Source organism: Aythya ferina (genome assembly GCF_964211825.1).
Source record: "Aythya ferina genome assembly, chromosome: 3".
NCBI lineage: Eukaryota > Metazoa > Chordata > Aves > Anseriformes > Anatidae > Aythya > Aythya ferina.
Genome location: NC_140298.1, coordinates 43,156,779 through 43,174,112, shown reverse-complemented (window position 1 = coordinate 43,174,112; position 17,334 = coordinate 43,156,779). Strand labels below are relative to the sequence as shown.

The following is a 17,334-nucleotide window of genomic DNA, read 5'->3' as shown; positions in this document are numbered from 1 at the left end:
GAAGTTTCTCTTATGAAGGAGTCTGTTGGTAAGATAAAATGGCATCTACAGGAAAGCAATGCTGTGTATTCTGGATGGCTGATGTCTTAAGCAAATTTAACAAAATGTTGTGGATACATCACTCCAGCAAACAAGGCACAATTCCTTTTCCCTACCCCTGAATACTTAGCAAGTTTAATCTTTTTCTCTGCAGATTTGAGTTTTGTTGCAAATACATGTCTTTCCACTGAAAATTTGCATTTGTGTGTGCGTGTGTTTAAATCTTTGGAAGTAGCATGGAGTTACAGTGCCATTCGAGTGACTGAATACAGGGCCTGCTTCTTCTCATTTCTCTTTCCAGCAGGTTATTTCTCCTGACTTTTGGAACAAGATGAAGGTCAGATGCCTAGTTGGTTTTGATAGGCGTTCAACTTTGGTGAAAGTTATGCTTGTAAAATACTGTCAGTGAAATAAAATCAAAGGCTTCTGTACAAAGAAAGGGTTATGTGCTTTCTCCTTCTGAATGGCAATGCAGGTCTTTTCTAGAGAGATCACTTGTAGGAAAGCAGGAATAGGTTCCTTCAGTGCTCTTTCAATTGGTGTGACCATGCTTGTTGTCTGTGTTCAGTTACAGTAATGTTACTAAGGATAAATGTTCCTGCCCTCTAATGCATGTCCACCTACAGATGATGGTGGCAGCTGTCTTGCCACGCATAGCGGTGTGAATTGCACAGCAGCAGCATACGTGCTAGAGCTACAGCGGCCTTACAAATGAGCCAGGCATTTATTTCACTATTAAAGCAGCATATTGCAGTGTACCCTGCTTCCTGGTTCAATCTGTTCTGGTGGGTCGTCTCCAAATCCTGATCTAAGTAAAGGATCTTGGAATTAGTGCTGTGCCCGAGCAGTTTCACTTACAGGGGTTCATACACACTTCTGTGCATTGCAGCCTAAATGGTTGCTGCCAGCAGAAATAAATGTGAACAGTACTGCAGGGAAGCTAATGGGCCATTTCCTTCTGGTCATCTCATAGAGGCCTTTTTTGGAACTGAAGTTTCCATGTCTTCTTTTGCTGGCAGCAATAAAGCCAATGCAGATTCAGTACAACATGTAATCTCTGCTATGACTTGAGACGTTTCCTGCCAAGTAAACAGTCTTCAAACTGCACAATGACAGCGGCAAAAACCTCAGGAAGCCCTTGAGCTGAGACAAAGGACCCTGTGCTTATTGGTGGCTATGCCAGCTAACCTGGGGTGGTTTTAAAGCAACAGCCCCTTGAAACGGTCTTTGGATATTAGCAGTTTATAAAGAGTATCTGCTGTCTTGATCCTCAGCTTGTCTCCAGATGAGAAGGTATGTTAGCAATTGCATCTGCTCCCTCTGGATTCATTATAATTTTCTGACTTTTCTTCCTGTTTCTCGTTTAAGATTTATGTCCATCTCAAAGAAGGGAGTGGTGCTGACGGGCTGGATGCTTTGAAGAACAAACCGCAGCTGCACAGTATGGTGGCCAAAAGCCTTTGTCAGAATGCCTCTGGGAAGAACTACATCATCTTCACTGGCCCAAGCATTACCAGCCTCAATCTCTTTGAAGAATTTGAGAAGCAAGGTGTGTATGTGGTGACTCACTGGGTTTTAATGACCACAGACCTAGAGACCTCCTGCCATTGAATTCAATAAACTTCCCAAAGGCTTCAGTGAGATTTTAAATATCGCTGTACAAATAAATTGGTCATCTCTAGGAAGAGATCTCATTCATGGAAAGGTACTATGCAGAGGACTTTCTAAGTTGAGTCTATGCTCTTTAAATCTTCCAAGTTAAAAATGAGAACATAAAAACATTTTTAATAAGGGTATTCAAAACCCTTACTTCTGTTCTTTGCCTTAGAAATGTGAGGTCTAATCTTCTGCATGACCTGGGGGACTGTTCAAGGCATGCCCTAGCTGCCTGTCATATTTCTGTTCCCACTGTAAAAGACTAAGGCTGGGATGAATCCTGAAAGGTGTGCCTTTGAAGTCCTTGCTGTTTGGATATCCGTTAGATGTGACTTCTCTACATGACAGTTTTATGCCATTGCAAAAGCCCTAGCATGGTTCAGCTTTTTGCTGGTACAAATATGCCTTGGTAGGAAACTTTTTAGTTTGAAAGCATAATAAACTCTACATTGACCAAAGCATATTTGCCAGCAGAATGCCCATCGTTGTGTCAGTGTGGCTCTATCAGCCAGTATGCTGGTGCAGAGAGCAACCCCAGGACATCCTTTCTGTCAAATGCCCCTTCACCTTATGTGAAGTAGCCCCATACTACCTTATTTGAGAAATACTGAGGACTTCCCTTGGCTTACAGGCTCTTATACTCTGATAATCAGTTAAAAGTTATCTCAGTGTAATTTTCAGCTAGTTCTTCAGTCAGCACAGCCTTTCAGGGTCAGCGTAGTGCATTCAGTAGATCCTTTGCTGCACTAAGACTTGAGGTTGCCATTATGCATCACACAGAAGGAGGCCACAGGGCAGTTTCCCTTTTCAGCATACCACTGACAACCGAGTTTTGCCTTTGACATGTTTTCCATTGCTGAAAATTAAACCCACCTCTGGCATTATATTAGTGAAATGTGGTCCAAGGCAGAGAGAATGACTTGGAATTGAGACAATAGTTTGATTCTTATCTCAAACAAGAACACCAGTCAGCTGATAACAGTGCTGTAGCTGAGCCCCTCATTCCTGCACTTCAGACTGCTCTGGCACCGACAGCTGTCTGCTGAGCTCTGTGCAGGACTTAATTCCTAATTTTTTTTAGGTAAACTGGAAGCTCACAGAGTGCAGAGGAATACTACCATATTATCACAAAACAGGTCATGGTTTTCCCAAATGCTGCAAACAGACAGATGGGGAAAAGTCAAGCACATTTATGGGATGCTGGATGGTTTCTCTTCTGTTCTATAGTCAATAACCATTTTTATTATTAGTTGATTATAACAATTACATTTTTAAGACTACCAAAACTAAAATGGAGTTGACTGGTCAAAAAAACTAGAGAATACCCCATATACTCCTTATATTTGAGATGTGTCAGGTTTAAACTTAAAGACTGGCAGACAAAAATTGACTTCTGAGTCACACCATTTGTGCTTAGCTGTGGGAGGACAGAGACAATGCAGCATGACCCAGATGGTCCACAGCCCCTGTGGAAAAGGTGCATGGGTACTAAACCCATTTAGTACTTACAGATAATTCAAATTGTTTACAGGGGTAAATTATTCATGGTCTTTACACTGAACAGATCATTCAAATTAACAATTTCTAGCAGGTATCAAATTTAATAATGACTTCTTACCACATGCAGTTTTGACTTACTGTCTGATCTAATATGCTAATGCTATATTGATTTCAGTTTGGTTCATGGGTTGTTATATGGCTTCCTGAGACATTTTACGATATTTGACAGCTGCTTCCAAAATTAAATTTATGATCCAGTACACACCATCGCTTTCCTAGGGGTGAAACTATGAGGTGGGGGAGGCAGACACTAAGCAGATTTACTGTCTTTGCAAAATAAGTTAGAACTCCCTTATAAAGAAGATCATGGTGAGAACACGGTAGTCTGTATGTTTAATAAGGACAGGGGATTGTCTGTGTTTGCCATGGGGTACTCTGGGCTCTGTCACAGGTTCGGTGGGGGTGTTGAACTGGAAGGACTATGACACATTGGAAGAGAACAGACATCAGAAATGTCAAGTAGTGGTAGAGTCAGTAAGAGCTCTGGAGGAGATGGTGTGTGCTGACTGCACTGCAGAGCAGGTAACGTGTTGCCAGCACCTGCTGGGATCCTGCTGCACTGGCTGTACATTTGGGGAGAGGCAGGCAGAGAAGCCTGGACTCTGCAGAGAGATCTCTCCTAGTGTATCACACGGCCACCTTCAGCAGTGACCTTAATGCTTTTGTGGTATGTGGCTTGGCCGACTACACCTGAGCAGGGCCACACCGCGATGAAGTGTCATGAGAGCCTTTTGATGAGTACAGCATCTGTGCTGAGGTGTTCATGACAGTTAAGATCCATTCCTAAACTGTCAAATTTACTTTTCTTGTTCAAGAAAAAATAGTTTCTGGGTTAGGATCAGTAGCAGAAAGAGAGAGATGCCAGTGAGAGCTCTAAACAGAAAAAAAATGGGGTTCATCTTAACAATTCCTTTACATTATTCTTTTGAGGGGAGGGTGGTGGTGGTGGTAACTTGACAGAGAGATAGGGGAAGATTTCAATAGGATAATGCTGAGAAACTATAAACTTTTTGGTACCTAAATTGACATTTAAGGGAACCAAAGGGAATTCTGGAAAATCTAGAGACGCCCACCAAAAAATATATTATTTCCTCTCAAAATCTTGGTAAAAAGCACCTGGGGCTCTTGGTTGCCAGTGAGCTAAACGTGATTCAGCAGCGTGCCCTGGCAGCAAGGATGGTCAGCACTATCATGAGCTGTGCAGGAGTGTAGCCTGTAGGTAAGTTCAGCAGAGGGCTGAACCATATGATCAGGGGCTGGACCAGATGTTCTGTACCGAGGAGGGAACTGAACTAGTTCAGCACAGAGAACAAAAGGCTTCAGGAGGACTCAACAGCAGCCTTCCTGTACCCAGAGGAGAGGGCATTAAGAGGATGAAGCCAGCTCTTCAGTAGTGCTTTGTGGATGGATGAGAGACAACAGACCTAAGTTGGAACAAAAGAAGTAGTTCAGACTGAACTCAAGGATTTTCTGAGGACAGCAGAGCAGGCTGCACAGGGAGGTTGTGCAGTCTCTGTTCCTGGAAGTTTGCAAGCCTAGACAAGATAAAGCAGGCCTGAGCAGCCCTGTCTGTCCTCAGAGCTGACCCTTCTTTGGACTGGAGATATCTCCTGAGTTGCCTTCCCACCTGAATGAGTAAATCATCCATAGGATCCTGTGATCCTATGAAGACTTTTGTGGACCTGCAACTACCGTTTGCTTTTCCTAAGCCACACATGCATTACTGCAAAAAAACACGGTGTTCTTGTCTGACAGCCTGCCATGTAGCACCTTCACTGTGCCACGGTAGAGAATATGTGTCTAGTAATATAAAGGGATATCAGTGAACATAATTCTAAGGCTTTTGAAGATACCAAGAGATGAGAAAGCTTCAGAAAAATAAGCCCGGGCACTTTGATCTTTTTCAAAATCAAAAACCTGAATAGAGCTCTTTTTCAGGGGACATACAAAACATTTCTTTTTCTGGCCTCTGAATAGAACTGGAAACCTGCACCGAAATGCCCCAAATTCTCTTTTCTTTGAGACAGCTGTCATTGTTATTTGCTGTGACAGTCATTCATAGTGCACATTCCTTTCTCCCCTCTAAGCAAGCGTTGTTGCCTGCAGAGGACAGCACCTCCCAAAGCCCCATGTCCCGTGCTTCCCTTAATGTTATGCCCCCTGAAAGTCCCTGTTGCACTTTCTGAACCAGCAGGAGCAGCTGCCTCTGTCCTGCAGAGCAGCTGGGCTTGGCAGAAGCTGCAGGACTTGCCAGCCTGTGTGGCCATGGCACCTGCAGGAGCTTTGCAGAATCCTGCAGCTCCAGCACAGGGACTAAAGCAAGTTCTCATCTCTTTCCCGCAACAGGCCCCCCACTTGTGCTGATTCTGACATAACCCAATGTTGCATTCAGGATATATTATTGAAGAACGTGTACTCAGAGGAACTGAACTGGGCTGACGCCTGTTTCTCCACATCTTTATTGGTACCCTTTACAAAGGCAGTCAGGCACAAGCTCTGCAGAGCCTGAAGACTCAGGAATGAACCTGAGCGACCATGCCATACTTCCTCTTCTTGCTTTAGTCACTGCCCAAGCTAACTTATATTTTTGCTTTTATATGCAGTTATAGTTTACGATCAGAGGAGGAGAACCTGTCTCCACTGACTCGTATGTATGCGGCAACACCTGTTGTGATTCAGATTTAATTAAATGCAAAAACTTCATTGAGCCAGATGGGCTTAGTTTTTATTACTTCTATTGCTATAGTAACTGCGTGGTTTTTAAAATCTCTATAGATTAAGGGTGTCATCCATGATAGGAGACCCTAGTAAATCTGCAGAAGTGTTGCATCTTTCTGGGCTGTGTAGCAAGGAGGTTACACTGCGTGCTCCTGAGTGAGGAAATGGTTCCCATCATTCTGTATGAGGACTGAAACATCTGCTGGAAGCTTTCTGCAGGCTTACTGCCTGCAGTAAAGGGAAGGCTACAATTATTATTATGGTATTGCAGAGATGGCTGTTGCTATTTTGAAGCTGTAGCACATTAATGTGGTTATTAGCTTAGTTTTGGACCATCGCAGTCTTATGGAGAGAGTTAGTATCACCCTTCAGTGAGTCATAAACCTTAGGCAGCTAAGGAAACTTCTCAAGATTGTGTTATCAGAGCAGGAAAATCTTACTGTTGGCTAAAAGAAAGCTTTTTAAAAGTTTGGTATGTTAATGCCTAAGTTTGCAGGAATGTGACTGCCAGTGTTTGTATACCTCATAGCAAGACAAGAATTTTTTTTTTTTTAAAAAAAAAGCCTTTGATTGGAGGTGCAGTTCCTGCTATATTGATTCTAAGCCTGTTGCTATCAGACATTTCTTGTTGTCTTTTGTGGAGGGAACTTACGGATTTCCAGGGATTGATTCATTCCTTAGAAATAACAAGTCGAGTGCTTTCCTCTCTCGAATAAAGTAGCCCCACCACCATGATGGTTGACCTTCTTCTGACATGAGCGTCTCAAATTTCTGATGAGAAAGTCTCGGTTCCTCATAGACATGCCCACAAAAACTGAACTGATCCATGAGTATTAGCAATTACTACATTAGTATTTCTGTCATATCTGTGAGCCTTAGCCATTGAGGATATGCTCAGTTCACCAAGCACTAAAAGAATGAAGGGCAAAGGCTGCACCCGCCCTCAAGAACTTGTGTCATTCCAGAAAGACAGAGGCAGAAGAGCCACGTAAATGGAAGCATCATAGGTAACATGCTCTGGGGAAGCCAGAAACTGTAATCTGACTTAACATTTCCTCTTTAAAGATATGCAATTATCCAGTGTGAAAATTAAGCATGATGAAAAATTTGATCAAACAATCTTAGCTGACAGATTAGCTTTAAACTACCACAGGCCATAGCTGGTATGTGGATGATGTGCACAGATGTCAGCTGCCCATGTCCATCTATTTTCTCCACGCAGGTAGGTTGAAGCAAAACCAAGGGAGAATGGGGAAATTTCCATCCAAGATTTCCTTGAATTTAATTAACTTGTTCAAGAAGTTACCCTTCTCCTGAAATAATGGAAGTAGACCATTATTATTTAATGGCCTGATGACAAGTTCAGGCACTTTTTTTATTAATGTAGTTGCAAAATCTCGATTGTCCCCACCTGGCTGCATTGAGATGTGATTTGCAGAGTTAGATTTAATTCATTGCTTCTTTCACCTATGAAAAGGCCAAGAAGCTGTGAGCAGCAGAATGTGCTGCCTGGTGTCCTGTGTGCGGAGCCTCCAGTGCCTGCAGAACAGGATCAGTGCTCACTCAGCCAGGCCACTGCTTGCTGGAACAAGGGGAAGCTTATTTTAATGTGGGTTTAGCTCTCACAATCCTACTCTGTTATTAACTGGCAATAAATTAAATTTATCTTCCCCAAGCCAAGTCTGTTTTGCCTGTAACAGTGAGTGATCTCCCTGTGCTCATCACAACCCACAAGCATTCCTTTGTCTTTTCTCCCCCTCTCCTGCTGAGGAAGGGAATGAGAGAGTGGCTGGGTGGGCACCCAGCGACCACCCAGGGTAAACCTACCAGGACTTTTTTTATCTCCTTTTCCTAAAATCTGTTTTCATGGGACTTTGTATTTGCATCCTCTCCATCCTTTGGAATATGCTTTTTTATTATTATTATTTATTTAATTAAACCCATGTTTTAGTAGTTCTTAATTGCTTAACAAGTATTTCCCTTACAAACCAGATTATGCAGGTGCAAGGAATGCCAAGATGAAGAACAAGAAGTGGACGGCACAGTGAAGCAGTAGATTAAACGAGTTTGTCAGCTGTGTATATTATTAAAAGCATAATGGGAGTTATGTAGGAGAATTTATTTCAGTTAACGGCAAAGATGTTATAGCTTTCCCTCCATTCCTGCTCCCTCCACAATTTATTCTCTTAGTTAAACATCAAAGACTCTCTTGGATCATAAATTCTGATTTGTTCTGTAATGCATATCACAGCTTATATTTCTCAGTCCAATTTAAAACATGTTGTGAAGAATATTACACAGATTATAGATGTCATTATCGGGAAGACACCCTGCATTCTTCTCCTTGTCACTGCATTGTGTCAGTGCAGGAGATGTCAATACATTTCCTTGTGAGGGCAGGTTTTCCGCCCTTGTCTCAGTTTCCAGAGTCATTCAGGTAGGACACAAATGTTAGGTATGTTAAATAACACATTAAATGTTACTGCAGGAGAAGGCCAGTTGGCTGAAGTGTTTGTTCAACTAGAACATTGTGGACAAGCTATTTCTCTAGTTAGGTCAGCCAGACTTGCTCCACTGCTCTTGATTTCTGGGTCTATGCAAAGGTTTGCTGATAGGGAATGTTGTTTTTTTTTCCACATGCAGCGATTTACTGCTGTGGGTTGCTGAGCACCAGGAAGAGTGACTGCACAGGCCTACCTCCATCCATGCTGAACAACCCCAACACTCCCCCGTCCAGAGGACAGTACAGAATAAGGATGAAGGGGAACATGTCCTTGATCTGCTGGTACAATAAAGGGCACTTCCGTTTCCTGACTAACGCCTACTCACCGGTTCAACAAGGTAAGCAGTGTTGGTATTGCTCATCTGGGAAGTGCACGTGCTTTAAGTGGCAAGGTAAGATGAGTCACAGAGTTTGGTAATAAGCCTGAACAAAGAGCTTGATCACAATATCCTACATAAATGGTTGCACTGGTGACGACTTGCCTTTTGTGTCTTCTTACAGCTACGGTTGTTTCCCATAAAAAGTTTAAAGCCTATTGCTAATGTGGCCTCCTTTGCCTGAGCTGGTAGAGGCTGCATCCTTTAGGTATAAAGATGATATCTCTGCTGATAGTCAGAGGAGGGAAGAAGGGTGTTATTTTTGTATAACACTTACACTAGCCACGTTTGCAAAGCATCTCGTAGGATTGTTGCTACAGAAAAATTAATAAATGTCATGATGTACTTAGAACTCTGAGCAGATCCGACAATTAATTTATCTTATCCAGTAAAAAAAAATAGTCACAAACAAATGTCTTTTTGCCAGAAGTAAATATGATTAAGGCTTCCTGTTATATGTTAAATTGATTTTAGCAGTTGATGAAAAGAAACTGAAACAGATAACTTGGATAGTTCAAATGAAGGTTCAAAGACCTTCTTAATGCCTGAAATCTTTCCCTTTACAAAAATACACAAATGTTTTTAAGAAGGTTTGGAAACATCTGTAAAATGTAATATGATGAGTGAACTCTTTGAAACTCAATTTCAATGAAAATGTTGCTTCAGTTTCTCCTAATTTTTGTTATTCAGAACTATGCTGAGACAGACAAGAATAACCTAAACCTTTGATTGTAAAGCCACCAAGTCACAGACATCATGTACACTCATGTTCTGAGCCCCGAGTGACTCTCACATATGCATTTAAACTGCAGAAGGCATAAATTGCTGTACAATAAGCTGGGAAACTGACAACGTCCCTGCTCATGTGTGCTGCTCATAACCCAGGTGAACCCTAGGCAGGTGAAGGTGTACAAGTACAGTGCACCTTGTGCACTGGGGTGAAGAACTGAGTTTGAACCTCGGTCACCCATCCATGCCCTTGCATTTCCAACACCTTGCCACAAGGCTTGTTTCCTTGGCAAAGTGGGGCTGATCCTGAGAGTTTCTACTGGGCTCCTCACCTCCCTCTGTACTGCACAGTGAGGGCTTAGTGACATGTACGGGCTGGTGTCTGAATGCTGATGCTGAAAACAAGCACACGAAGGAAAAATGAAGCTGCAGTGCTGCTGCTGAAACCAGTCACTGGAGCAGTGCCCACCCACGTGAGCAGTCAGTCAGGGTTTGTGCTGCTTCTTGTCTGCACTTTGCCAAGTGCTCTAGATGGACGAGATATCACTAAATGTCACCTGGTTGATATGTGCTAGTATGGAGCCTGCAGTTTCATAAATGTATAAATCCATAAATGCTACGAAAAAGAGAGTTAGAAAACTGTTCTGTTTGTGAGCATCCGTGTTAACTGCCCCTTTCAAAGAGACTCTGAGCTAGCGGTGGCCCTCAGCACAGTACAGAGCAGTGTGAATGGTTGTGCCTGTGAATGACCTTGGGCAGGTTTTTAGCATGGACAGGACTGTAGGTTGCATATGTGAGGTGGTTTAACGTCCACTGATTAGGACCTGTGCGTGTGGTGGGCAGGACCTGCATAATACCTTGCTCACCGAATGCTTGTGGGGACAGCCATGATAGTTCAGGGTGAATCAGAGCAGAAAACTTGAGGCTGGCTTTTCAGAGCCATGCCAGGGGGAAGAGAGTCTCGAGTGAAGATCTGAGAACAGATGGAGGCTCAGTGGGAAGATAGGAGACCAGATTGCCTGCCTCTAATTTGGCATCTCTGAAGTCAGTGCAGCAATGCTGGTTTAAACCAACTTGAAGCTTGATCACCAAAGACTCCTCAAAGTGATGTAAACAAGGAGAAGGAAGAGTAAGAGGAAGAATTTGTGCTCCTTGAAGCAAGCCTGTCGCACAGGCTGGCTGGGCAGGTGTGTTAAATGGGAGAGGAGGTAGGGAAAAATGGAAATTTTTCCAGTCTCTGTCTGACTGCCCATACAGGGCAGTCAGACAGAGACTGGAGCCAGTGGGATCACTTGCCAATAAATCGTGTGTTTCCACGTTGAGCATACACGTTGATGGGGGTGGAGGAGGCCATGAAAAGAAAACATAAAAACACAGAAGATGAGATGTTCAAAGCAAGACCTAGGATAGATGTAGCTAATAGTGAACTATTTATTGCAATCGAAAGGAAGGTAGAGAAGAAGGTAAATCTTAAAAGTACTTAGAGTACAAATCCCACCCAAGCCAGAGGCACCAGGAGGGCAGTACGCTTGTCAGAGGTGATCTATGAATACTATTCTTAGACACAGCACATTATTTATTATAGATGTTTTGAACCGGTGTGTCATAATACATCACCTCAGATGCTAAAGGATGAGTCTTATTTCTTTGGTCTTGCAAAAAAGTCCTGCTTACACTGCTAACAAGTATGAATTTTCTGCCTAGAACAAAATTCAGCAGGATTTTTAATTTCCCTTAAGCTTTAGCTTGAGTTGAATTTTTCCCTTTTGCCTATTCTGCAGAAATATTGAGAAGTCAAAAGAGATTGAGACCCCCAGGGAGTAAAAAATTACCCTGAATCTAAAGCAGGTGATGTGCTGGTCCAAACCTCCCCATCTGTGGGACACAGCTGCATTTTGTTTTTCCACTCAAGGTCTGGTGTCTGCTTTCCCAGCAGCTCCAGGACGATGGTCTAGAAATAACTAAAACCTCTATTTTTTTGTGCAAAGCAGAATGGGGCAGGCAGCAAGCTCACTTGCTGCACAGCAGGATTGCCAGGAACTTGGGGAATCCTGGGCTTTCTGACCTGCAGGGAGGAGCCTCAGGGTCCCTAGTGCTCGGGAAGCAGGGCCCTGATTGCTGTGTAGGGTTCCCAGCCCAGTGCAGACCCTGGAAATCCCATGGCTTTGGCAGCGTGCAGAGCTGGAAGCAGCATCTCCTCTGCAAGTTGTTAAGGGGCTGGGCTGCTTCCTTTCAGGCATTATTTATTGTGCTTAAACAGAAACTTGTTGAACCCAAGATCTTTTGGAGAGGCAGCTTATTTTTGAGAAGAGCTTTCAGAGATGCTCTTCACCAGCCCGCTCTGCTTAGATGCTAAATGGACAACAGCTAAGGACAGAAAATGAAGTCTGAGCCCCATGTGCAGAAGGCAAGGACCAAATAGTTGCAAGTGGCATGTTAGCATCCCACCAGTGATTGGGGTGGCAGGAGGTAGAAACAGGGTTTAACGCTTAGGGTATGGACTAGACAGGAAGCTAAAGAGAGGCAAGGGAAGCATGGAGAGGCAGCTGGCGAGGAGACAGCGGTAATGATGAGAAAGCTGGGAGCAAAGTAGCAGCATCAGGAACCAGCTACTAATAAAATCCTACTGACACAGCCAGTATCAAGGGCTGCAGTTTCCCTAGGGAGTTCTCAATAGCTTCTCCATGCTGCCTGTACCTTTTCTGCCCACCCTGCCTTGAGGACCCTGCAGCTGGAAGAAAAAGATAGGAGATGCTGTGGAGGCATTGCAGCTGTATGAAACTATTGTACGAACAAGCCCCAGTGTGATTCTTAGCCCTGGAGGAGCTGGAAGTGTGAGAGATTGGCTCAGAACTGGAAAGTCTGGGGAAAGCAGCTTAACATTAAAAAGTATGTTTGAGGACAGGGTAGCTTAGGATTTTAACCTTGAATTTCCATGCGTCCTTTGTGGGAATAAATTCACAGGGTTACATCCAAGCACGGTGAAAGGGAGCATGGGGCCAGTGGGGCTCTGAGGGGAAGACCATGAACATGAGACCTCGTACGAACCTGCCTGGCTGCAGTTCTGATAAAAAACTGGAACAAATTCAAGTCCTGAAAAAAGCCGTATAGCACTTGGAACACGCAGTGCCCACTCTGTTATATTATATTATGAAATCTTTGCGCTTGCCAAGGGGGAAGTAAGTGCTGATATTACTGAGCCTTCACTTTAAAAAAGCAGGATTCTAGCTCCAAAAATTATGGATTGGCATAAACTTAACTATTTAAGGAAACAAACACACATGCCTTTGTCTTTCTGCTTATTTCATTTAGGCTGCCATTTCCCAAGCTTTGCTTGACAAGCGTACTGGCTAGAAACTTTCCAACAGAGCCCCCGGGTCTTGACTAATCTCAGGAACCTGGGTACCGAGTTTTTACAGGGTGAAAAAAACACCAAACCCGAAGCTGATGCCAGCAGCCTGCACCAGGGAGAGCAGCACGCAGGCGAAGGCAGGCTGGGGCTGCAGAGCAGGCGGTGTGTTCCCCTGGAGGGCTGCCAGGGACGGAGCACTGCGCTGCTGGGGGAGGACCAGGAGGGGAAATAACTCATCGGAGGTGCCGGTGAGTCAGCTTGCTTGGGGCTGCTTGCCACAGAGACCTGCAGCTAAAAACAACCCGGCTCCAGCAGTTGCCTCCCTGGAGGGATGGCCCTGTGGCTGCAGAACAAACGCAGGAACGGCTATAAAAATAATGTGCATATAAAGATATTTATGGTCTCAATACAGAGGAATGCTGCACAGAATATAATAAAAAGTGAGAGGGAGTGTGTGATGCCCACATAGCTGCCATCACAATGCATTTTTAAGGATCGCGAATACAAAGCAATTTGCAAAAGGAAATATAAATTCTGGAAGGGAAAAGAGGGGGAGAAAGAGAGAAGGGGGAGGAGAGGAAGAACATTTACACCCAGTTTGGGGGTATGGAGTTGAAAGGAGAATTGTTGAACAATTCAGAGGTGGTATCGTTTTGGACGCCTGAAAAATCAGACTTTAAAAAACTGAAATAAATTGCTGCACGGCTCAGATGTAGCATGACATTTAGTATGTGTCATAAGTCTTGCTTCAAAATAGAGCCTGCCAGCCTGGACAGCACAGGGGGCTTGACAGAGATAATGGATGGAGTGAGACTTCCAGCTGAAGGAATGAAATGGTGAAGTCTGCAATCAAACCATGAGGAGCATTTTAAGGGCAATTGTAAAAGAGTTTGCAGAATCCAGGCAATGGGAGCTTGAAGGCTGGAGAAACGAGAAAGCCCAGAACTGTATCTGTACTGAAACAGTGCTGAGAAAGGATGCAACCAAGCCTGTGCTTCACTAGACCCAGAGAAAAATACTGTTGTGCCTGGGAGAGAGCAGGGATCCCCACTAGACAATAAGCTACAGGCGTGGAGCAAGAGACGGTCCCTTGAGAGCCGACCATGAAACCCTGAAGGACTGTGAAGTCAAAAATCAGGGAATGGACTCCTCAGTAAAGTACTGCAAGTTTATTTCATTCATCCTTCCCTTCTGCAAGCAGGTAGAAGCATCTCTGACTGAATAATGATCCCTCTTCTTCCCTTTTCCCTTGTTCAATATACTACCAATGGAAAAAAAATCAAATTAGCATCTTTGTTACAGATAACAGAGGAACCACTTTCCAGTTTGGAGACAGAAACTAGCAATAACGTTTATTTTATAATAAACTATGTATCTTTAAATTGCTAAACCTATCACGTGGAATAAAATCTGTTATGTTTTTAATTGATGCAGGAGTTATAATTAAGAGAAAAAGTGGAGAAATTCCATGCCCTTTGGCTGTTGAAGCATTTGCTGCTCACCTTAGCTATATCTGCAAATACGACGACAAATACAGCAAGTAAGTGAGAATAAGGATGTGTATGTCTGTGTGTGGATATGTTTCTTTCATTCCTTCCCCATGGCTGGACTGGTTGAGCTCTCCATGTTGAGCGGCAGCTGGGAGCCCAGTCCTACTTTCACTTAATTCATCTCTGACAAAACTCCTGTTTTAGTCAAAGATCAGAAGCTGGCTCTGCACGATGGGGATAGCTGCATTGCCAGCCGTGTTGTAGGAGTCTCTGCAGGAGTGAGGAGATGAATGAGTACATCATTGCACACATTGAATTTTTTACTCCCCTGACTTTCACCTTTATGAATAATCCCAAAAAACATGCTAATGTTGCTTTGGCCCCTTCCACCAGTTAAAAAAAAATAATAAAATAAAATTAAGAGCATTATGTTCTTACCATCTTGAAAATGACCTGTAAGAAGAGTTGGGAAGATGAGCCAACAGGTTGGTCATGTTTTGGGCCACATCAAAGTCAAGGCTAGCTTGAGAATTCAGCAAAGGTCTACAAGTCTCTCAAACTGGCTAGCTCCCCACCCTTATCATCATATGGTGTTTAGGTGATTATCTGTCCTGGTGGTATTTGTGTCACCTTGAGCCAGAAGAACAGGATACTCAGTTTTGGATGGAAACCTGATCTAAGTAAACTGAGAGAATGTAGGCCTTTCATGGGAATTTAGATTTTTTGGCTCTGGGATTCCAGTTGTGGGCCTCTTGGCTAGCTCTTGATGTAATGGGGAGAAACAGAAACAAGAATAGCAGTGGTGAAGCTTGGCTGTGGGAGTAGCAGTGAGGTGCAGAAGATTTCAAGAGCTAAAAACTGGGGAAAGAGAAAAAGCAGCAGGGATTTTCCAAGTCAGTTCTGAGCAAAGCAGCAAGAATGGAGCATAAGATAGGAAAGAGGAGGAGGCGGTTGTTAGAGACCAGTGTTGGGATCTGGTCTGAGGAAAGCAGTACAAGAAAAAGATGAGGTAGTAGATTTAAATGGTTGCTAAAAAAATGAAAAGTAGGGAAGTGGGAAATCTTATGACTGAAGAGAATATTCTGGTAGTCCTGGAATTAGTCAGAACCTAAATATAAGGTTGTCAGTCCTTCCTAGTTCTCCTGCCTTATGGAGAGGAGGTGCTCCACATACCAGCACTGCACGCTCTGGCTCTACCCCCACATCCTCCCACGTGCTGTTGACAACAGCAGAAATCATTCTTCACTTACGATCGAGATAAATGAGAGGAGAGGCATGAGCAGTCTTCCCTGAACTGCAACATAATAGGCCTGAGTTTGGGAGGGGGACACAATTTTAAGTTACAATCTGAAGGGATTCAGACCCACGGCTCCCGTTACTTGCATGTTTGTCACAGGCAAGCTCTAGGAGTCTGCATCATTACTCTTGCTTATGTGCAGCGATACAGAGGGAAGGGTTGCTGAGGTTTGGCTCTTTGAGCAAGTCACTACTAGAAATTTACAAAACCAAAGAAACAGGTAACTAACTGTAAATGATTGTCAAATGTACGAAATTATTTAATACTTGCACTTGGCAGTAAGCTGTGGTCCTGTTTCCCCGTTGGGACTGCAGGAATCTTTTTCCAGGGTTATTTTTTACCTCCCAGATGGAAGTGATGGCTGAATACCACTTTTTTTTTTTTTTTTTTTCCTTCTTCTTTCCCTCTTGGCTTTCTAGGTATTTCATTTCTCACAAACCAAACAAGACCTGGCAACAAGTGTTCTGGTTTGCCATCAGCATCGCTATAAACAATGCCTACATCCTCTACAAAATGTCAGAGGCCTACCACGTGACAAGGTATAGCCGTGCACAGTTCGGTGAAAGACTTGTAAAGGAGCTCCTGGGCTTGGAAGACACCTCACCCTCCCATTGATGCAATGTTCTTGGTGGCATAGGCAGGGGGAGGAAGGTAAGCAGAAGAAGATACCACACCTGGAACAGCAAAGCAAGGAACTTCTGACACCACCAGTGCTGTCCTTATCCAAAAATGCCAAGTGATGCCACTAGAGAGGTGGAAACTTTGTTCCTAGTAGCAGCTGGATGTAAATGTTCTACAGAAAGTGCCACAAGAAAAGCTGACAAAAAATTGCATAAGTGAATGCCCTGTGGGTATCTGTACACCGGAAATGGACTTAAATTCGTTATCTCTCAATACTATTTGTCGAACAGGGTCATCTTGTAAAGTCCCTCTTGGGCTAAGAGCTTGTCATAAGCCGAGATAGCTCAGCAGTCCCAGGTGGGCATTGCAAAAAACTCTGTACACCTTACTTGGAGTTACTCAATTCTGGGACAAGTAATGTAAGTCTGCACCATGGGCTCTGGTTGAGAGTGCCTACCACCTTGTAGGGAATCAGTGCTGTCCTCACAGTGTGCTAAAAGAAGCAGTTCAGAGACACGAACACTTAAGCAAGTATATTGACAAGCAAAACCTTTAAGGCAGGCAGCCAGGAACTGAGAACTGGTTAAACTTTTTCTTTCCATTGTGTTTTCTTAAAAAAAAAAAAAAAAAAAAAAAGCATAAGGCAATTTGATCCCAGCTAGAACACAGCAAAATTAGAAGTAACCAAATACATTAGTGAATTTAAAATGGAAAAACGTGACATTGATTTTTTTTTAAACCAGGATGAAATGAAACATTTTATACACAGCCAGAGAGTGAAGTAATACTGCCTCACATCGTAACTGCCACGGTCAGTATACAGATCAAAAATGAGAGTATAACAATTATATTTTTTTTATTTCAACTGTATCTTACATGTTGCTTAAAAGTCTGACATAATGGGCTCAAGTTTTTTAGGAAAAACAATTTGTTTCTTTTCCTTTTGTAAGTCCATTTTAGAACTTCATTTGGCACACAGTTTGCAGGAAAAA

The 17,334-nt window shown here is 43.3% G+C and overlaps 1 protein-coding gene across 1 annotated transcript in view; it reads left to right on the top strand.

Annotated features, from left to right (window-relative positions):
- Window positions 1-16,977, top strand: part of PGBD5 (piggyBac transposable element derived 5) — a 62,705-nt gene extending 45,728 nt beyond the window's left edge. The window contains exons 4-7 of the mRNA XM_084513560.1: window positions 1,408-1,588; window positions 8,617-8,814; window positions 14,369-14,474; window positions 16,141-16,977. Coding sequence (XP_084369686.1) covers window positions 1,408-1,588; window positions 8,617-8,814; window positions 14,369-14,474; window positions 16,141-16,336 — 681 coding nt within the window. The 3' untranslated portion in view covers window positions 16,337-16,977. The remainder of the gene's footprint in view (window positions 1-1,407; window positions 1,589-8,616; window positions 8,815-14,368; window positions 14,475-16,140) is intronic.
- The last annotated feature ends 357 nt before the right edge of the window (window positions 16,978-17,334 follow it).